General features: G+C 46.9%; 2 protein-coding genes across 2 annotated transcripts in view; both read left to right on the top strand.

The window, feature by feature from the left end:
• IGLON5 (IgLON family member 5) overlaps nucleotides 1-1,144 on the top strand; it is a gene marked incomplete at its 5' end in the record, with an annotated part of 129,434 nt that extends 128,290 nt beyond the window's left edge. The window contains 1 exon segment of the mRNA XM_083455627.1: nucleotides 857-1,144. Within this exon segment, the coding sequence (XP_083311753.1) occupies nucleotides 857-957 (101 nt within the window). The 3' untranslated portion in view covers nucleotides 958-1,144.
• LOC310684739 (uncharacterized protein) overlaps nucleotides 1-23,045 on the top strand; it is a 268,708-nt gene that overhangs the window by 99,188 nt on the left and 146,475 nt on the right. The gene's annotated exons all lie outside the window — the stretch shown is intronic.

The raw sequence follows: 23,045 nt of genomic DNA, 5'->3' as shown, positions 1-23,045 counted from the left end.
CTAGTAATGTGTGCATTAAAAAAACATGCATTGGTTAATGACAGTAGTATACACAGAAGGCATAATATTAGGGGAAATTGCTTTGTAAACATGTTAATCAGACAAAATTGCAAAAAATTGTGTTTATTAGGAGAAAGGTGTAAGGGAGAAATGCACACTATAATGGTGGTGAATTTTTAATAATAATAATATGATTTTATTGTTTGTTCCTGCTTACCTGACTGGGTTGCCCCAGCCACCTTGGGTGACTTCCAACAAATATAAAAGCACAATAAAACATCAAACATTAAAAGCTTCCCCTTCAGATGGCTTCTAAAAGTCAGATAGTTGTCTATTTCCTTGACATCTGATAGGAGGGCGTTTCACAGGGAGGAAGTCCCTGAGAAGGCCCTCTACCTGCTTCACTGTAACATCACTTTGCTTTGCAGTGAGGGAACTACCAGAAGACCCTCAGAGCAGTGGGGGTGGAGATGCTCCTTCAGGTATACAGGGCCAAAGCTGTTTAGGGCTTTAAAGGTCAGCACCAACACTTGAATTGTGCTCAGAAAAGTACTGGGAGCCAATGTACCGTAGATCCTTTAGGACCAGAGTTATATGATCCCGGTGGCTGCTCCTGGTCATCAGTCTAGCTGCTGCATTCTGGATTAGTTGCAGTTTCTGAGTCACCTTCAAAGGTAGCCAAAAATATATATATTTGCAAAGTGATGTACAATTGTGGAGAGCAGAAATTCAAAGACTGGAAAAAATGAGACACTGAGGGAACTCAAAATTGACGCATTTGCCTAATCCTAGTAGAGAGGGCCAATTTTATTTCTAACACTCCGGTTACAACAAACCCTTCTTCTCCTCCTCTTAGGACCAGGTTCTCTGGACAACATGGCAGCCTCCAGCATGGAATCTCCCCTCTTCCTGGGCCTGCTGTCATCCGCCTTTGTGACTCTGCTGTTTAAGGTTTAGGGCGGCTGGGGAATTGAAGCAGAACCACGGAAGGAAACAGGTGAAAGGGAATGAATCCGAGAGAGGGAGAGAAAGAGAGAGAGGGGGAGGCATCTCTACTTTCTGGAAAAGATGAAGAGAGAGAGAGAAATGAAATTTATCAAGAACCCCATCACTGTGAGGGATAGAAGAAAACAAAACGAAACGGGGGAAAAAATATGCATTTGTTTCTACAGCCATTTATCTTCACACTCCATCTCAGACACTCCCAGTTGAACTTGTTATTTAACACAACCGAAAAGACACAGGGCTCTATAGGGTTGACTGCAGACATTGCTCACCCCACCCCTCACCTCTGCGACTTAAATGGAACAGCAACATTTTCTTCCTTGGGCTGACGGGACCTTTTGTCCTTCGAATGCACAGACCCCGGAATACCGATTTCACAAAGGGTTTTGTTCTTTCTGTTATCTTAACCTCCTTTTTTTCTTTTGGTTCCTTCTTTTGCTGTTGTTTGGGAGCAAGGATTTCAGCAGCTGACAACATTTAGGAGCTTCCCTTTTAATTATTATGATTTACAAGCTGGGCTGAGAACCTCCATAGGCGGTGGAATTCCTTCTGCCCCCTTCCAGATTCATTCAGACAGATTTGCAGGCCATTTGTTATTATTCTTTGCAGCCTGGGGCCAGGAAAACTATCAGCAATATTTGGAAGGCTGCTGAGCTCAGCCTAGGCAGGAAGGAGGTCTCCTTTGGGGCATTGCGAGAGAGGCTGACATCATATAAATGCACTCCGCGAACGCTGTCTGAGGACCAGCACCGAGAACCGAACCTGCAGCCCTTAGACACGACGGCATGCCAGAGTCTTTGGAAGAACTGTTAAAGGTCATAAAGCCAAGTCTGCTGAGTTTTTTGAGGCATGGAATTTCCAACCTTTAAAAAGCAGGGGTAAGAATGACCTCCTGACAATGTTGATTGCCAGGTAACGTTATGCGGCCTATAGAGAGAAACCAGGAAGAGGGAATGGCTGGTTTAATTCTTTGTTTGGCCCAGGAATTTTCCTGCTTTTGACAGTGATTGGGTTGGGTTTTTGTTTTTGTTTTATTCATTGGGGGTGGGGTGTACATTTCCGCTAGAAAAATCATTGCTTGGAACTTCTGCCAGCTCTCTAAAATCAATGGTGTTCTTTTTCTGTACTTTTCACAAAATCTTTTCTCGGCAATTTCCCTTGAGCTAAGGACTCCCATCCCCCCCTCTACCTTTACACACACATACACATATGCACAAAATCCACACCAGTATCTCTCCTCTGTATCTTTGTTGAACAAAAGCACCGTGGCACTTGAATTCTTCCTTATTTATGTCTTTATTCTATTTCCCTTCCTCTTTTCTTCTTTGCTCTTCCTAGTTCTCGAGTCATTATTGCTGATTGTATCTCGGGACCCCCCAGCCCTGACTTCAAAGGCTCCCTTTCAGACGGAATTATAATCAGGGTTTTGTGTATTCAGCACTTCTGCACATGCACCACACACACACAAAAAGTCCAACGTTTGGGATAGAATTCAGCATTCGGATATGTCATAAAAAATAAAAGTTTCTAGTCCTTTTGTAAAGATAAGCTTGAGAATGTGTGGAAAATACCAGCGGGTATCTTTGTGGATGTGATGAGGCATAGCTAATCATAGATCCAGAAATGCAAGCAGCCTGGTAGAGTGGAGATTATTCATCCTTCTGCAGCTTGTTTATTAAAAGTCTCAGTAAAGGCAGTGGTGCAGATAGGTACAGTCGAACCTTGGAAGATGAACAGCTTAGTTCCCGAACGTTTTGGCTCCTGAACACTGCAAACCCGGAAGTGGCTGTTTCGGTTTGCAAACTATTTTGGAAAGCTCAATGTCCGACGGGGCTTCCGTGGCTTCCGATCAGCTGCAGAAGCTTCCTGCAGCTAATCAGAAGCCATGCTTTGGTTTTTGAATGTTTTGGAAGTTGAACGGACTTCCAGAACGGATTCCATTCAACTTCCAAGGTACGACTGTACTTTGGACTTTGAGGTCCTCTCTTTAGGTAGCAGTGTCTATCGCTTCACTTGCTTCACATTGCGGTCTGCTGGCCCTGCTGTGACTGGGACTCCCTCCCACTCATTCTGCCAAATGGGGCCTTAGACACTTGCCCTGAAGTCCTGTCTTGATGGAACCGCTGCTATGAGGCTAATAATACCTCTTGTTTTCATGCTGGCCACGGAGGAGATTCTCCACTTCAGTGGCCAACACAGAAACACAAGAAACTGGCCTCTGAACTGGTTAGCAAATCCCTCCTGCAGGCTAGTAGTTTTGTAGACTTATTTGCAAGGCTATGTGGGTGATCCTTCCATGCAGATATATCCCCCAGTACAATTGGAGGTAGCTTGAAAGAGAAGTTTCTGCTTGTGAGGTGTGCAGGTTTTTGCATGGTTTGGGCATCAAACTAAATGTTGTGGGAGATGCTGAGAACTGAAGAAATGCCGCATGTGAGGCTGATAAGTGGCAAGTTTATAAGGAAAGCCCAACTCATTGCAGCTGGCATTTAGTCGACACAAAATTGCATCTCCTTCTAGCATGCCACATGCCCATAAAGGGGCTGTGTTTCCAAATGTGCCAGGAGGAAGTCAACAGAAACACTGGGGATCACTGGTCCGATGACATCTGCACCTTATTGGCCTTGCTTCTGGCATCTTTCCAGTTATCAGTGTGTCTCCCTGTTTTGTTTATAGCTGCTGATACCATTATGGAAGGAGGAAGAGGAGATGAAGGGTTGCTGTTTATAACTGCAGGCATAGATCTCCTATAACTTCTATGTAGTCCAACCCTCAAAATGTATAAGATGTGCTTTGACTAGGTTAATAATAATAATGCTGCATTTACAGTCAGCAACGGTAATGTAGCCTCTCAATCCACTTAAATGAAACTGCTTGTTTGTAAGATATATCGTGAAAATGCATGCAAAGGTGTTCAGATGCCACTGTCCTACGCAAGTTGCTAGACCTCAGCATTTCTTGACACAGAATGTAGGTTAGCAGAATAATGTTAGTTTCTTTTAAAACATGGAATATCTACAGTCCTATGCAGCTGTGTACATGCCAAGATTCTGCAGGAGTACAGAAAACTCAGACTGTGGTAGGGGTTGATTTCAGTTTTCTGGGAATCCCAGCTTTCTTTCTTTTGGGCATGGGGAGAACAAGTTCCTAGCTGTTATAGTTATGGCTGTATGCTTACAGAACTTTTTGTGCTATGCCTGATGAATCTCTGAAGCCAAAGAGGTGGCTGAACAAGATCCCAAGTGGTCTTAGATCCTTGTCTCTCTCCTTGAGTAGCAGAAGAATGATTATGTAAAAATGGGGGGGGGGGTTAAAAAATAGTAGGATGAATTAAACAAAACGCGAAAAAAAATATTGAGTTCATTTGCATAGTTTATGCAGATTGCAGAACTGGGCTTTTCTTGGTGCAGAATTTACAATATTTTGCTGCAGAATTTTTCATTTGGCAGACAGTACACAGAGCCCTGGTTATAATTGAGAATCCAGAGCAAGCATCACCACCACCCAACAAAGGCAGAGTGGTGGGATCTTTTCTTCATCTCCAGAAAGAAGGTGCTCTAGTTTTCTCCTTGTTAGATTCTACTCTGGTATCTTGTCAGAGGCATCTCCTCCTGAATAGCATTTCCTTGTCCCTCCCACAGTCTCAAGGTTATTGCTGTAGCTGAAGGTGCTCCTAATGCTCAACAGAGGTGGGAGAGCCCATGTCAGGACAGGGATGGGAAACCTGTGGCCCTCCAGGTGTTCTTGGACTCCAGCTCCCATCAGCTTCAGCCAGCATGGTTGATGATCAGGGATGATGGGAGTTGCAGTCTTAACAACCATGGGTTCCCCAGCCCTACAATAGCAGATATTGGGGGGGGGGACTGGTGATGCTCAAATTGTGCCTCCAGCTCAAGGAGGAAGCATGGAACTCTGGTATTGCATATGGTGCTTGGATCACTGTAGAAACTCGCTTGTGCTTGCTTCTGTTAACATCTGATTGCTGAACATGCAGAAGTGGGGAGTGAGAGAGAGGCATCTGTAATGTAGGTGACCATGCTGGCCAAGCCAGCACAGGGTTTCCATTCACATTAAAAACCCTAGTTGAAGCAGGAGTTTCTCTTGAAGCCTTATTTGCCCTTGCTGTGCTTGCAGAATGGCTGAGTACCAATGATAACTTATCAGAGAGCTAGAGGCGATCTTGTGGAGCTTTCTCACCTTCAATGCATGGGGTTTTGTTTTTTCTTTGTGGCCTGCTGTGGTCTCTAGCCAAAATGTTCCTTGAAAGTTCCACAGTGCTTCAAACGGTAGCAGAGGAAAGCCAAAAGGAGCTCCAGCCAGGGCACCCAGGATTGTATGAGCTGTATGTGTGTTTTGGTGAGACAGTCCCAGGCAGTGTAGTGCCCCTTTTAAATTATGGTTGACACACTTCTGTTTAAAAAAATGTACATGAGAGAACAGGTGTGTTTCCATGTAAGCAGGAAACATGGAGAGTTTCCCCTTAGGGATGAAATTGACTGGACCAGGAAATACTTATTTGGTCTAGTCAATTTCAGCACTCTTATTACCTGCTATGAGATTAAGGCTGCTATTTTAAGCATGCTTACTGGGGAGTAAGTCCCACTGGGCTCCACGAAGCTTTCTTCCGAGTAAACATGTACTGCATGGGAAGGGCCCTTAATTAAAAAGCAAGCAGACCTTCTACCCCGGGCAGTAAATCCCCGTCGGCTTCCATTATCTGTGTGTACTTACATAGAGATAAGAGGGGAAGTTCTCCCATACGGCCAGAGAAACAACTGTCTGTACACAGTCCAGATTTCACTCACCTTTGTTGTCTTCTGTCTGTATTCTGTCTTCAGGACTGAGTCATCACATCTGTTCTCCCTTGTGCCCAGGGTTAAGGAGAGGCCATCCAGGCAGATTTGAACCCTTCCATTTTTGATAAATTAAGCACTGCTGCAGACGGAGGTCAAGAGCAGTAGGGTAATGAAGGGGGCAGCTAGGCTTCTGATATGCCCTGCAGCTGGCTGTTTTCCCCTGGAAGAAGTTGGAATTTGGCCAAGGGGTGCCTCTCTTGCTGGACAGTTCTGCAGCTCCCATTCATTTCAAACTATCCAGGAAACTTTCACAGTAGGGGTGGGGGAGAAATGTGATTCAGTTCTCATTTAAAGGTGAATGTGCCCACCCTCACCGTTCAGAACCATACATGAACAAAAAAACAACAACCATCCTTCGAAAAGGACACGTCTCCAGATTTTGCAATGCAGTTCTCCAGCCAAGTCAGCTGCAAAAACACACACACCCCAAACTGTGCATATTGTTGTAATGTGTGCATTAAAAATATGCATGTTTGTGAAAATTATGTTAAAAAATGCATTATATCTGTGGAAACTGCTTTGCAAAACGTGTGTAAATCAGGCAAGTTTGCATACAGAAATGTTTACACTAAGAGGAACACGCACCGAAATGCTGGTTAATTTTCATGAGGACTATATATGCAAACTGTTGTGGAAATGAGGAAAACTGAACATTCTGGACTGAAAAAAGAAAGGAAAGAAACAGAAACTGAAATGGACAGATTTACCCATCCTTACTTCCCAACTGAGCCCTAGATTTCCTCTCCTGCCCTGTACTTCATGGAACTCCAATCTGCCTCAGGTCCTTCCGCATTCCCTCCATTCAGGTTGTCTTTGTAGCAGAACCACCCATCATCATCATCATCATCCTCTCCATCCTCTGATGCAACATTCCCTCTTCAGTTCCATCTTCTCAGCACCTTCACCCATTCATTAATTCATTCATTCATCCATCTGCATCAGCAGTTATGGCTATTTTTAACAGTGTGGTGCAGGAGGGATATGCAGAGCATAGGAATGGTGCATTCTTTGACCCCGAGGGCCCACAGTCTGCATGAGACGGACAAGACAACGATGGAGAGAGGCCAAGGATGAATGAAGTGGGTTGGCAGTACAGGGTCAGGCAAAGCAAGGCAAGCCTCTGTTCTGTCACTATAAAGGGGAGAAAGTGCTCTTGAGCACTGGTCCTGCTTATCCGTTTCCCACAGGTTGGCCACTGTGAGAGCACGTTGTGGACTGATCTGGCCTGATCCAGCAGGTTCTTCTCGTGTTCTTCTAAAGGCTTCTGGTAATGCAGGGATTGGGCTGTTACTGTAGGACAGGCAGCCTTCTTGGAGCTGGCTGGGGTTGAGGGGTTTTGCTCAAAACATCAGGAGGGCACCAGGTTGATGAAAGGTGCTGTAGGTGGTTGGACTGTTGTTCCCTAGGAAATACCGTGTTTTTCACTCTATAAGATGCACTTTTTACCTCCTAAAAAGTAAGGGGAAATGTGTGTCTGTCTTATGGAGCGAATGCAGGCTGTGCAGCTATCGCTGGAGCCAGAACTTCTGTTCTGGCTTCAGGGATAGCTGCGCAAAGCCTCTGCAACAACATTTGATTCAGAATATATATATTTTTTTCTTGTTTTCCTTCTCTAAAAACTAGGTGCGTCTTATGGTTGGGTGCATCTTATAGAGCGAAAAATATGGTAAAGCCACTGCCGAATCAATGCAGGTCCCAGTCCTGAATGGATTTGGGCAAGCATTTGCTTTCATTTCTGGGAGTTGTCATGTTTTATTTTCAGTCACGTTAACAGTTGCATGACACAGGAAGAAACAGGACAGGCGCAGCTTCACTTTTGGATGCCTGCCTGCCTGCCTGGAAGCGCCTTTATTCTACCAGGACATCAGTCCACCTAGCCCAGTTGCAAACTCTACTCAAACTCTTCTCCAGATGGCCTATATTATTGAGTATTCCTCCAGATTTGCTTGTATGGAGACTACATCTTCCCACTCATCAATCATTTATCCCACACATTTTTAGTGCATTGCCTGATCACTTGACTAACTACAAAAGAACAATTTTTTATTTTTTGAAAAAAGCAAATTTGCTGTGCCAGAGTGTTTTAATCCACTTTAATTGTGCAATCTTAAATGTGTGGCATGTGACGGAATCCCTCCTACAAGACACTGGCAACACAAAGGTGATCAGGGTCTTCTCCAGACCTGCTGCAAGAAATCTTTAACTGGGGGCAACGTGCAAGGCAGGATGGCCTTCCATGCCAAATCTCATTAAATGCACAGGAGCTCTGCCATTAAAAATATGGCGACCCTCTTCACTTCTCCAAGAGGCACTGACTGCTCTGGTCTGAGCAAATGACATGCCTAGCCTATAACTCTATGTTCTTCCTTTACATTAGGTGCGATGAACCTGTGGCCTTTCAGACGTTGTTGGACTCCAGCTCTCATCAGTCCCAGCCAGCATGGACGGTGACCAGGGATGATGGGAGTTGTAGTCCGGAAACATCTGTAGGATGACAGGTTTCCCATGCTTCCTGCCCATGCAGGCGGCAGGCAGTTGATTGATGTATCAGGCAACCTGGCAGCTGTTATCGGAGCCCCATAAACTACAAATGGAAAGATTTATGCAAGCTCAGCTACTCTGAAGTCAGCAGTGTTAAGTGCAAAGCATTAGTCTTGGTTTGTGAATCGTGGCCGTGGATAGTAATTGCTGAACTGTTTGTTTGCATCTCTCACAGGAGGCCAAAATGTGTTTTGGTTTTGTTTAATGCATCTGGTGGTAAGGAATATATAACGCCGGAAGTAGCCCCTTGGTGACTCCCCGCATCCATAATCTTCTTCTGGAATATTCTCATTGCTGAGCACATGCCTAGGAGCTCACTTGGGGCAAGTTTAACTTTACACCATCGGTTTTGTTTGTTTGTTTACAGCAAAATCTCATCACAAGATGAGGCATTGCTATAATTTCCCACGTTTGCTTGATCTCATAAATGTGCCCACCCCCTCTCAAAAAATACTGCAAAAGGGAGAAACAAGCACAGATTTCCCTTTGTGAAAACTTGACTGTACTTAAAAGAAAGAAACACATCACAGCATAGGTAAGCCAAAAATGTACAGGGAAATCCCCCATAGGGCCCATTATTATTATTATTATTATTATTATTATTATTTGCACAATATAGCATGAGAGACTTGGAGATTTGGTGGTGTTCATGTGAGTGAATGTTGGTATTGCAGGACAGAAAGCACAAGAGAACTCCTTTTTTTAAAACAGAGTGCACATTCAGATTTACAAATGGGAACTATAAAGAAAATGTTGCAGCAGGGAGCTGCACTTTCACTTCCTTCTAGCCGTAGGGGTCTGTTTCCTCCCCAAAACCAATCAGCATCCCATGTCCACTGAGTATCTCCCTCTTGTGGGTGGGTGGGTGGGTGCCAATTTGGCTACAAGGTGCGATTGCACTCACGGCCCGAAAAGTACGATAAGAGGTGACTAACCTGCAGCTGGGCTGCCAAAAGCAGTGAGACTTCACACCTGGACAAGAGGAAGAAGACTCATGGGCAAGGCTGTGGCATAGAGCCAGGCTGAAATCCCCTCTCTCGCACCACATTGTGCTCAGTGAACCAAACTATAGTGAGGAATACATGAAACGCCTTAGGCCATTTGCAGAGAACCTTTGCTCCCTCCCCGATGCTGCTGAACTTCAACTCCTATCAGCCCCAGCAAGCATGGCCACTAGCCAGGGATGATGGGATTTGTAGTTCAGCAACACCTGGAGGACCAAAGGTTCCCCTGCCTTAGACCCAATTGAACCATTGGTCCATCCAGCTTATTATTGACTGGCAACAGATCTCCGTGGTCTCAGAGACTGTTCCCAGGCCTGCCGCCTGGAGATATTGGTGGCTGAACTTTCTGCAGACAAAGATCATGGTCTGCCATTGGCCAACAGGCCCTATATTCCTCTGTTGTTCAGGGGAACCTCTGGCCGTCCAAATGTTGCTGGACTACAGCTCCCATCGCCTCTGCTCAGTGGCTATGCCAGAGAGTGCTGATGGGAACTGAAGTCCAGCAAAAGGGCTGCAGGTTCTCCATCCCTGTTATAAGGTAAAGGTAAAGTGATCCCTGACCATTAGGTCCAGTCGTGACTGATTCTGGGGTTGCAGTGCTCATCTCGCTTTATTGGCCGAGGGAGCCGGCGTACAGCTTCTGGGTCATGTGGCCAGCATGACTAAGCCGCTTCTGGTGAACCAGAGCAGCGCACGGAAACGCCGTTTACCTTCCTGCCAGAGCGGTACCTATTTATCTACTTGCACTTTGCCGTGCTTTCGAACTGCTAGGTTGGCAGGAGCAGGGACCGAGCAACGGGAGCTCACACCGTCACGGGGATTCGAACCGTCAACCTTCTGATCAGCAAGTCCTAGGCTCTGTGGTTTAACCCACAGTGCCACCCGCGTCCCTGTTATAGATTTGTATAACTTCCTCATGAGCATGAAGAAAGGGAGGCCAGGAGGAACCAGCAACAGGCAGGTTGCCACCTGCAGAAAACAAAAGAATCCAATCATGTTTGCTTTAGCTCTTTAGCCCAGGTAAGGTGAGACGTGTGACCTTTGTAGCCAACCTGGACCTTTGAAATGATGAGCTGGGTAAGCCTCAGAGACATCATTAGGCTTAGGAAGTCAGGGTGAGAAATTTGCTCCCCAGTCTGTGAACCTGTGAAATCAGAATACTTGGATCAAAGGACTGCTTAGCACCTCTACATAAATTGCTTGTGTTTTTGCAATCTCACTTTAGAGGTGATGGTGCGCTCGCATTTTCTAATGCACACATTTTTTAAAAAAATTAATATATAAAAGGACCCACCGAAGCCAGTTTCTTCCTTCAGAAACAACTGTGCCACTCCTATTTTACACAGTGCCATCCATCTATGTGGCATTTTGCAACGTAAGCAAAAGGACAGCTCTCTGCCCCCCAGGAGTTTGCAATCAAACGTTTTGACAGCACAGATAGGGCAGAGGGAGGAGAGTCGCAGAGCTGTCAAAGGCACACAGCTTCTGTTGGAATGGCAGCCCTGCTCTTGGGAGACAAGCTCTTAAACCACTTTTCCACCATCAGCAAGTGGCCAGGCATCACTGATTGCATCTTGCCCAGCAAATAGAATATGCAGGTGCAGCATTTGCACCCGGCACCCTCAGGCAGATGTCGGGCCCCCAGTTCTCTTGCAGGGTCCACCAGTACCAACCCCTGCCCCAGGCTGCCATGCTGGGCAGCCGGGGGCTATGAGCTGCCATTTTTAATGTCCTGCAATGCCACTGATCTGTGCTACATCAGAGGCACTGCAGAAAATCTTGGCTGCCTGTTGCTGTCGCCTGCACTGTGAAGAGGGAAAGCTTATAAGCAAACCAGCAAAACCAAGTTACGCTTGTTAACTTCACTGCTGCCACCAAGTGGATAGCTTTATTTTTTTTACTGGTTTCCCCCACTAAACAGCCATTTAACCTTCTGGACTTTGGGCAGCCCAACCTACACCCTATGTTGGATAGAGTGGTATGGCACTTAGGCATGTGAATAACAAGGCCTCATACCCATCCCCCCCCAAACAAAACCCCTAACTATACTTTTAAATGTAAAGGACCCCTGGGGTTGCGGCGCTCATCTCACTTTACAGGCCGAGGGAGCCAATGTTAGTCTGCAAACAGTTCTTGCGGGTCATGTGGCCAGCATGACTACGCTGCTTCTGGCGTAATTGAACACCAAAACCAGAGCAGCACACAGAAACGCCGTTTACCTTCCCACCGGAGCAGTACCTATTTATCTACTTGCACTGGTGTGCTTTCAAAATGCTAGGTTGGCAGGAGCCGGGACTGAGCAACGGGAGCTCACCCTGTCGCGGGGATTCGAACCGCCAACTTTCTGATCAGCAGGCCCAAGAGGCTCCGTGGTTTAGACCACAGCGCCACCTGCATCCCTATGCTTTTACTTAAGTTATTAGTAAGGCAATGAATTGAACTGAAAAGGAAAGCCAGTTTTACAGTGTGAGTAGTTGCTCCTAAGCTGGGGGGATTGGAGACGGAGAGAGAACAGAGACAGATACATCCAGCTAAATATATTACAGACTGTTTCCCTAATCAAGCCGAAACTTAACAATTTGCATCTCTCGGTTTGGGGAACATCGTAACATTCCTGCTGGATCAAGACAATGGCCCATGTAGCCCTGCATCCGGTTCTCACTGTGACCCAACCAGATGCTTATGAGCAACCTGCAAGCAGGAGTCTCCCCACCTGTGATTCCCAAGCATTTTTGGGTCCTCTGTGTTCCTCTCTAGCCTCCTTCCTGCCCCAGTGCCCAACGTGTTCTCTAACACTTTCCAGAGTTCCAGTTCTCTTGAAGTATTTCAACCCTTCCTCTCTCGCAGCTTGTTGACTCCATTTCTCCAAGTTTCTGACCTCACAAACTTCCAGCCACCCCATTCCCCAGCTCGACTTACATGCAGTGTTTTTCACTATCCCTCCCAACCTACAGAGGGCCATAGCTCAGTGGCAGAACATCTACGTTGGATGCTGAAGGCCTAGTTCAATCCCAGGCATCTCCTGAAACCCTGAAGAAGCAGTGTGACTTGGTGTAGACAACAGTGAACTAGAGGGAATAGGGGTCTGACTTGGCTGTGGTCCCATGTACTACCAATCAGGAGAGTCTGGGTTGTGTTTCTGTTTCCCCTTCACTGGCAGGTTCCTGGGATGAGTTTCTTGTGCAAAACTTCCTGATCAAAACAGCTACCCTGCTTGAATCTTTAAACGTCCCATGAATAGCTCCCTGTGAATTTTTGATCCTCCTATGCAGGATAGCCTTTAAAACAAAAAGCAACTGTTTTACAACCTTGAATTTTACGGCCAAAATCCCAACACAAAGTGGCTTAAAGTCCTGCTCCTTTACAGTGAGAGTTTCCCATTGTATGGGGAATACCTTAAATCAGTTGCTCCCCCAGGAAGAGCAGGAAGTTCCCACAGCCTTGCCTTGTTCCTTAGAAATACATTTACAAATACATCTGATGAAGTGGCCTTCAATCTGCGAAAGCTTATGCCATAATAAATACATCTGTTAGCATTTAAAGTGCCACAGGGCTCTGTTGTTTTTCCTGCAATGGACTAGAACAGCTACCTTCTGGAAAATCTATATATGGATTTGCACCAGGTTTTCATCCAATTATTCTACTCATTTTCACAATAATGTATGGGTGTTCCTTTAGCAGAACCCAAAATAATAATAAATTCACCTTGTAATTCCCATGCTGGTGCAATATCAAAATTTCAATCAAATGAATTTCCTGGTGTAAATGCAATGTTTCTGGACTCCCTCAGGAGGTTGTGAACTCCCTTTCATTGGAGGTCTTTATGCAGAGGTTGGATGGTCATCTGTCTTGGATGCTTTCGTTGCAGTTCCTGCATTGCAGGGGGTTGGACTAGATGACCCTTGGTGGTCCCTGTGATTCTATAATTTGCTTCATTACATGCTCCTAGAAAAACCATGAAAGGCAGACTCAGATCCAATACCGCTTCCTGGGTTGCCTATTCTGTTTAGTGAAGATTCTAGAGCAGCTTCTGGCTTGGGTGAAATCTTTTGCCCTGAACTAGCAATCTGGTCCCAATCCTTGGGCCTAAACTTGAGTGTGTTGCTGTTCAGCCCAGTGGCGTAGCGTGGGGGGTGCAGGGGGGGCCAGCCGCACCGGTTGCAACATCTGGGGGGGTGCGCTCGCACTCGCCCCTACCTGGCTCACTCACTCTCTCTCTGCAGTGCTGGCTGTGCGAATCCGATCCGAGCCGCTGGGTCGCCGCCCACTGTGGAGGGGAGGGTGCCAGGCGTGCGGTGCTGTGCGGAGAGAGAGCGAGGGACTATCTGGGGGAGGGACAGTGCAGCGGGGGGGGGCGCAAATTACTTGCCTTGCCCCGGGTGCTGACAACCCACGCTACGCCACTGGTTCAGCCATGACAGAGGAGCAAGAGGTACAGCTGGATAGCAGCAGGCAACTGCTAATCCCACAGGCCCCCGAGCGACCTGACAGAACAACGGTGCCTTATCAGAACCACGAAGTCACTATCCTTTAGATGCCAGACAGGAAGAGAGGGAAGCAGAGCTGTGTCATGGTAGAGATTGGGGAGAAATCCAATTCAGTTTGCATTTAAAGGTTAACCTACATAATTCGTGACCTGAAACGCAGCCATCCTTCAGCATTCGCATTTCTCTGAATTTTGCAACATGTACGAAAATGCATATGCTAGGGTAAAGTTTGCGCAAAAAAAAGTGTGCGTTGTTTAAAAACAAACACACAAAACTGTATTATGTTAGAGAAATTTGCAAAACTGTATGGGAGACCAAAACTGCACACCAGAATATGTCCGTCTGTAGAAATTTGCACTAAAATCACGAGGGCTTTAAAAAGAAATTTTAAAAACGCAAATTGGTGTGGAAATGCAGAGTTCTGGATTTAAAGGAATGGAAGTCAACAGATTCCCTCATACCTAGTGAAGTGAGTGACCTCCCCAAAATTCAAGAAGGCCACCAAGGCGATCGTCTGCAGTTCTAAGGAACAGGACTGGCCGCTCAAATGCTGCCCAGCTCTGTGCAACTCCAACAAGCAAGGAAGGGAAATGTGTGCAGAGGCTCATAGGATCATACCTTTGGCTTATTTTGTGCAGAAAGGTAGAGAAGGCCTAGGAGGTAGCAGCAATCTGGTTGGGAAGGTATGTACGTCGCCTTCTGCACAGAAATGCAGATATCTTTGCAGCCCGTGGATCCTCTTCCTGGATTCTTAGAACTGCTATCTGGGCCATGCTCACCAATCACAAGACCTCTTAACTGGCTATATAACACAATTTGCTATTGGCCATAAAACAAGGCTTCGCAGGTAGAGAGCAGAGCTGCTACAGTGGTGCTGGGGGGCACAGAGACTTGAAGGAAGCCGGGCTAGGAGTGCTGGTGGGGAGGAAGGTTAGGATCCACTGAATTCCCCCCCCTTGCCCTTCCTCCAAGGAGCATGCATGTATCTTGATCCTCACAAGAACCCTGCGAGGTAGGGCAGGCTGAGGAAGTGTTTGCCCAAAAAGCTTTCGCAGCCAAGCGGGCTGTCACCTGCTATGCAGGTCTGGTGTACTATCCAGCACACCAGACTGACGTTCGACAGAGTGACATCAGACTAGAACGGAGAGGACTGGGGGATGAGCAACAGCGGCACTAAAAATATCGGATTAATTATCCTAGCTTCCTCCTCCCCTGCCAGCCTAGAAAAGAACAAGCTGGCCTACTTACGAGCAAAGTTTAGGCCTATGAAACGGTGCCAGTGCTGACAGTCGATTCCCTTTCTTTCTTTCTTTCTTTCTTTCTTTCTTTCTCTCTCTCACTCACTCACTCTCTCACACTCTCCTCCATCCACCTCTCCCACTAACCCCCACTTCAGATTCGCCTTCCCCGGCAGGAAAATAACTTTCCACAGTTTGTTGTCATGCTCGAGGGATGTGAGAGAAAATTGGCCAGCATCTCTCCATCCTGAAGGTCACTCTGCCACTCAGGGGGACTCATCTGTGGGGTGGGAAAGAAACAAGGGCAGCAGCGGAGGACTGTGTTGCCATCTCATAGCAACTGTGGCCCCCAGTGGTGCCTGGTGCGGAGTGGGACTTGAGGGGCACCAGACAGGGAGACCAGATGTTGGCAGGGACAGAACTGATGCCAAAGCAGAACTGCCCCCTTACCGGCTGTAGACGAGAAGGCAGGCAGGTGTGGGTTGGCTAACGGCATAGGGAGGTTGGTTGGACAGCACCCCATTTGCCCTCATGGATCTGCCTCCACTGACTGGTGGCAAGGCTGGGTAGCTTCACGAGAAAGAACACCTACAGGCCAAATGCTACGATGCCCCTTTAAACAGTTGTGGCTTCCCCCAAAGCATTCTGGGAGCTGTAGTTTGTTAAGGTGCTGAGGGTGGTTGGGAGCCCACCCCTGTCACCCTCCCAGAGCTACAATTCCCAGAGTTCCCTGGGACTGATCATGAAACTACCCTCAGAATTTTAGCAGGGAGGGGGGTGGCATCTGAGAACAACTCTCAGCGCCCTGAACAAGCCCAGAATCCTTTGGGGGAAGCCGTGACTGTTTACAGTGGTATCATAGTGCTTAGATTGTGCGGTGCAAATGTGGCCTGGCTGAGCTCACCGTCCAAGCAGTGCTGTCAGCGACAATCTCGGGGGCTGCCCCACAGCTCTGGAACTCCTTTGCCTTGGGGGTGGGGACATCTTGCCCCTGGACAGGCAAAAACGCTTGTCACTAGATGGCCACAGCATCAGGCAAGGAGGACGTGCATGTTGGCAAGTGCCTCATCATCACACAGAGGGACGCTGGCACCCCCTCAAAGCGCATTGCTTTTCAGTGGCGTCAGTTCACACATAGAGCTGCAAATGAGAAAATGGGGGGAGGCCCAGGGAGGTGGGAAGAACCAGCCCCTAGAGACTCTCCAGAGCCTCCTCATCTTTCAGCATGGGGCTGGACTTCGGGGAAGTTGGGGGGGGGGGTGTTGACGCAGCAGAGGATCAGGCGTTTTAGATATATGCAATGTTCGCAGCTGTTTAATTGGATCTGAATTTGAATTTTTAACAGGATTTTATATTGGTTTTTAATCTGTTGCTGCCCACTCCGAGCCCTCGGGAGAAGGCTGGCTGAGCAGTCGAATACATACATAATGTAAACAAATCCCCCCCACACTGTGTGTTTGTGTGTGAGAGAGAAATCAGTGCAATAAGTAAATAACCGAATTTGAACCATGCAAACCCAGCTCCTGGTGCCAATGACATGGAGTCCCAAGTATTTATTGGTCTAGAAGAGTGGGTCAGCTACTGCTAGTAAAAGTAACGACACGTGGTAATCTTTTGTGCTCAAAGGTAATAATATATCCCCACCCGACCCTGTTTCCTGTAATACTGGAGGTCACTGACAGAGTACAGAGGTCATGGATGCAACAGACAAGCTCTGTGACCTCACCGACTGTTAAATCTGCCAGCGTCCCTGGAATCACACCCCTGGTTTTCGGAACTATTTTACTATTATTATCTTAGCAAGTAGATGTAAAGTTGACAATGTTTACATGAGTTTATGATCATGCTTTGCACATGCACTTCTTGTTCAGCCATACTGGAGATGACTTTTTTTAAAAAAAAAATGCATCGTCTGCAACCTTGTGCAATTAACCGGCAGAAGCATATAGACATGTGTGAAAAGTGAGCACCTGGAATAAGTTCATGTTCAGACCAACCATACGTTGAACAGTTCAGGATCAAGTGATGAACATGCATGTCTCTGTTCATGCATATGCCACATCCAGATAAGCAAAAGGACAATTTGTAAGCCATTAATAAGTTGTGTGTAAAGCATGAGTACGCCGCGCGCCAGTCACGAGGAAGCCATGCTCCGTTCACAAGTGCATCATATGCAATTAGTGTCAAGCATGAGAAACCAGTGAGTAAAGCAGGTGTTAAACCATGAGTAAAGCATGTGTAAACTGTGTTTGACATGTAACTTCCTGAACAATGTGCCAATTGCAGTCTCTTCCCGGGAAAAATATCCTATCTATGTCACGTGCTAAGCATGTGAATAGCAGGTGCAAACTACTCCTAAGCATATGTGTAAACCATGTGTCAACCCATGTGTACACCATGTGTAAGTCACATGAAAATCCACATGTAATACATGTCAGTGCTAATTAAAACACACACACACACACACACACAAGCCAGTACTTGCTCACGGTGTAATTGGGATTAAGTTTATTATGATTCTCCATATTTATGCCTTGTTGTACCGGGACAGCATACCTTGGCTGGTATCTTAAATCAATAATAATAATTTAGTTGACTGGTCAGCGGGATATTCCCAGTCTATCTGCAAAGAACACTTTGCAAAGGTGTGGAGTGTGCAAATACCATGTAAACTTGTAACGCCCATGTAAACAAAGGAACTTTGAAAATTGTTGCAAACCATGTATAAACTATATGTAAGCAAGGCATATCTTTGTGTAAAGCACTTGTAAACGCTGTGTAAAGTGCATGCCGACAAAGTGCAAACTCATTATAAAGCATATGCAAAACTCATTGTAAAGCACAGGCAGAGCAAGGTGTGAACTCCATGTAAATCATGTGGGTGGGGTGGGGGGGAAAGCAATTTGGGTATTCTGCAAAAAGCATGCTTAAGCAGAGTGCAGGTATTTTTCCAAAAACTCACACCATGTAAAGTATGTGCAAAAAAAAAAAAGCAAAAAAAAAAAAAGGTTGTAAATGATTTGTGGAGCACATGTAAGCCAGATGTAAAATAGTTGTAAAGTATGTGTGTGGTGGAGAGCTCAATCTCTTTGCAAACTGGGTGTAAACAATTCATCAAGCATGTGGAAACAGTCAGAGTGTAAACTCTCTGGAAAGCGTGTGAAAAGCCGTGGTTGGCATGTGAGAGAATATGCCGATGATATTGGAACATACGAACAGTGCTGCAAACTCCATGCCAGGTATATGTGAATAGGGGTGCAATCCTCAGACCAAGGGTATGTCAGCCAGTAGCAAACCAATTTTGCCAACTGAAAATCTATTATGGGGAGGGACCTCCAGGCTTTACACAGACTTTACACCTTGTCTGCACGTGTGATTACTTGTGCTAGCCACTAATTAATATGCACCATGTCTGTATTGTAAAACTTGAGGGGGGGAATGTTTTTTTTTCTCCCCGTCAAGGGATAAGCGTGAGTGATTTCTGATGGAGTGGGTCGTTCCATGCTGAGGTCCATGCACGATTCAGCGATGCAGAGGTGAGTTTTTGGGGGGAGTAGTTTTCCAGATTGCTGTCAGAGAAGAGATCTGGTTTCGGGGCCCTTTCAGCTGCTCTTGGCAAAAGAGTCAATGTTTAAAACAGTAGGACAGAGCAGTTGCCCTAGACATCTCCTCCTACTCAGAGTTGGTTTCATTCCTGTGCATTTAATGGCTGTGTGTTCAGGCAGAAGTCTAACAGGAGCAGCTTTCCACTGCTTGGAGGCAAGAAAAATCAGCACGGTTTCTCTGCCTATAATGCAAACTGTTAAATAGACAGGAGCGCTACCAGAGAGAAAGGTGTATGTCTAGGCAATGGCGAGTTGATCGGGCCACATGGTGGCCCATGCCAGTCCACTCAAGTAACCCAGCAGACCATTGGAATTGGAGAGCAAGCTGGACTTACTGCTGAACAGAAGCAAGGAAAAGGAGTGGAGGAATTTTCCTGGGCTGCTCTTGTGCATCAGCCAAACCTGCAAGTGACGCTATTCAAAGCACATCGCCTGCTGATGTGCGCACATCAGCCTGATGTCAAAAGCACAAGAGCCCTGCTCCCTACCCCCAAAATTGTGGGTCCTTAATGGGAGAGAGGGGCCCCTCATAAGGCAGGATAAGGAGAGCAAAGATCTCTGGGAAGTAGTAAAATGAGACAGATGGAGGTAGGAAAGAGTTACGCAACTTTTCTAATACACCAAGGCTATAGGTGGTAGAAGGCACCACAGAATTGAACACCAGGCCCCAAAGCAGGGATTGTGGCCCTCCAGACCTCTTTGCCTGGCCTTCAAAACTCTCCCTATGCCACACCTCCACCTTGAAAGCCAGTGTGGTGTAGTCGTTAAGAGTAGTGGACTCGTAATCTGGTGAACCAGGTTCGATTCCCTGCTCCTCCACATGCAGCTGCTGGGTGACCTTGGGCCACTCACACTTCTCTGAAGTCTCTCAGCCTCACTCACCTCACAGAGTGTTTGTTGTGGGGGAGGAAGGGAAAGGAGATTGTTAGCCACTTTGAGACTCCTTAGGGTAGTGATAAAGTGGGATATCAAATCCAAACTCCTCCTCCTCCTCTTCTTCTTCTTCTTCTTCTTCGACATGCCTTCTCTCCTGCCTGCCTGGAATGGGTCCTTGAACTCCAGTTTGCCCTGGCAGAGGGAGGTGTGAGTGTGGTTAGAAACAAATCTGCTGTCCCTAGGTGAAATTTGCATTCGTGGGTCCACCCACTTTGTCCCTGGCCCCGCCCACCACTGGCCTGAGGTCTCCCCCAGGGAGTTCTCCAGAAGGGAATGCGGTCCGGGAAGGCTGAGGAAGGCTGTGTTGCCTCAACCAGGTTGGAATGTGGTTTCTTTCCCAGCAACTTGGCCATTCCAGCTGATCACCAAAAGTTCCCTTTTGCCTGCTGGCAGCTTGTAAGACCCAGGACCGTCCAGCCATGCTAGAGACCCCAGAAAGAATGAAGGAAGCAGAGCAGAGTGAAGGTAGCCAAAGGGAGGGTGGAACAGGGACCTCAGCGGGGAAAGAAGGTCACCAGCGGGGCCAAAAGGGTGCAAGCAGGAATGGGGATGCAGGATCAGAAGGAGCAGAAAGCGAGGGCAAAGATCTGAGCAGGGAGCAGTGTCAGGGAGAGGTGGTTGCATTAGCATGTGGAACTCACAGCCACAAGACTCGATGCAATGGCGCCTCCTGGATTTAGATCAGTGGTGGCTGGTAGGGCAGAAGGCAAGGAGGTTAACAGTAGGTGGCGCCAGAACCAATGAGAGGCAGAAACAACTCATTCTAATTTTCTCTAATTTTGCTGAGTTACACAAGGGACAATACCCCCTAGACTGGTTCTGAGTATGAAGGCAAGCAGATGCAGACTGGCTGGGGACAGACTGAAGATGCTGAGGGCAGGGCTAATGGACCAGCCACCACTGACTTTGGAGAAGGATTTGGAAGGTTCAGGGAGGAGGAGCCAGAGTCATTTAAAGGGAAACCTCCATGTTCAGTAGCGATAGATCCCGGATCAGCCGAGGCAACTGGTAGCAGACCTCTTATCACCCCCATGGCCACCTTGAAGGCACCTGGTGGATGGCTGCAGCTGCAAAGGCAGGAAGAGGTGGAGAAGATCCCGGCCTGATCCTGCAAAGTGTGTTGCAAGTCAGAGATGTGGAAGGGGGAGGAGGAAGGGGTGAGCCAACAACCGAACGCACAGCAGGGAAGGAGCAGGTGTGCAGGACAGCCGACCTCAGAGCCAGCCAGCTGGAGCTACCCATTCCATCAATGGTCCCATGCTCCGTTAACTGTCGCAGAGGTTAGGGGGTGGGGCAGGAGGGCAGCTGGGAAGGGGAGGGGGCATGTCGGTGGATGCTGTACCTCAACGTTATAAAAAAAATGACGAAAATATTGTAAAAAAAAAACTTTATTGCAAGCAAAACAAACCACCTTGTCTTCCATCTCATGCGGCCCGTCGAGGGCCACACCCATCGCAGGGGCGTCGTGCCAATCCCGTGGAGGTGGGATTCGAACCCGCCTCCGGCAAAAAGGGGCTCGAATCCACCTCCGAGAGGGGTGGGCTTTGCGGCCAAATTCCTGATTCCTTGGGTTATTTTTTTAATTTATTTATTATTTTTTGCCAAATCCATGAGGAAAAGAGAAAAAAAAATGACAAATTAAAGTACTAAAAAAAAAAATCTTTCTTTTTCCAATAAAATCAAATAAAACCATGAACGAGAGTTGTGTGTTCGTATGTCCAAAAAACCATGAGCTACGTTGGGAAAAGGGGCTGAGCAAAGCAGGTGATGCCGACGAGTTTCGGAGCTGGTTCAATGGCACCAAATATGCTTCCCGTCTCATACAAAGAGGAAATGCAATTAACATTTTTGCACGGCATCTCTCTTGCAAACTCCAGCATTTTCCCACCCCCACCCCTTCCTTAGCTGGTCCAAGAAATCCCTGGTTGCCTTGCCTCCTTTTCCTTCCAGCCAGGCCCGGGAAGCCTGCCTTTGTGCCATACAGAGATGAAGAGGTGCCCATCAATGTGTATATTAGTGAAACTGACATACGGAAACCTGTTACGTTAAGGAAAATTGCTTTGCAAAAATGTTTACATTAGGAGACATCTGCACCAAAACGCTAATGAATTTTCATGAGGAGTTAACTTCGCTGATGTTGGAACCTTGTGTCTTACATACTGACCTGCGTCTGACTACAACCCTGACACAGTGGTGCATGGGAAGTCTTCAAAATATCAAATACACACACACACACACACACACACTGCCATTAAAGATTCCCAGCCATTCCTAACTTGGCCCTGTGCCTGGCCTAAGTGCAGGAATGGGGAAAACCTGTGGCTGTGTAGATGCCAATTCCCATCGGGCCAAGCCAGCACAGCCAGTTACATCCAAGGAAGCTGATTGTTGGAAGAGTCAGGGCAGGTAGAAGAAAGTGCTTCTCTTCAGACAGCACATAGATAAACTATGGAACTCACTGCCACAGGAGGAAGTGATTTGCTCGACCAACTTGGATGGCTTTAAAAGAGGATCGGACAAATTCACGAAGGAGAAGGCTTTCAGGGGCTGCTAGCCATGATGGCTATGCTTTGACGCCACAGTCAGAGGCAAAAATTCTCCAAAATACCAGTTGCTGGGAGCCACAGGATGGGAGAGTGTTCTTGCAGTCGGGTCCTGCTAACAGGGATGTCCAGTTAAAGGGGATGATGGGAGTTGGGGTCCAACAACACCAATAAAGCAGGCAGGAGAGAAGAACTACACAAGATGAAACAGCTCTTAAGGTAACTAAGATTGGACCATTATTTCTCTCCTCAAACTGCTATGAATCTCTTCAAGCCAGGGATGGATGGATGAATTTCATTTTAAGCTTCTGCCAAGACCCGCATAATTGCACGATGATGGAATGGTATCACTTATCATGTGCAGAAAGGATCATTGCATTTTACACCAAAGAAGGAAATTACACACAGGAGAGGGGGCCTTTTTTTAAAAAAAAAAAGCGTACCATTATGCCTAATGCTGGTGAGAGGGCCACCCTGGGAGTAACTAATAAGTCAGATCCATTCAGCAAGTGGGTCATTCTTGCACCTTCCAGGGAATCTAGGAGGACGTGGCGTGAGCAGCTTATTTCTCACAGGCAGAAAAATATATAGCAAATACAAGACCTGATTGTCTGGTGGGGCCTAGTAACCCCTAATCCAGTACTGTCCTTGGGCAAGTGGACAAAGGATGGCCTCATTTCTGGCAGGTATGAATGCATGGAGGCGGCAAGTAGTAATTGTGGGAGCCTTTAAAGCACTTTAGAGGTGGGTGTGTCACACAGAGAGATTAAATAGATAGGTGGATATATGGATAACCTGAGGACTACAAATCCAAAGGAAAGCACTTTCTG

Source organism: Podarcis tiliguerta, assembly GCF_965153285.1.
Source record: "Podarcis tiliguerta genome assembly, chromosome: 8".
Taxonomy (NCBI): Eukaryota; Metazoa; Chordata; class Lepidosauria; order Squamata; family Lacertidae; genus Podarcis; species Podarcis tiliguerta.
The sequence above is the reverse complement of the archived record's forward strand: the minus strand, read 5'-3'. Positions and strand labels throughout refer to the sequence as shown.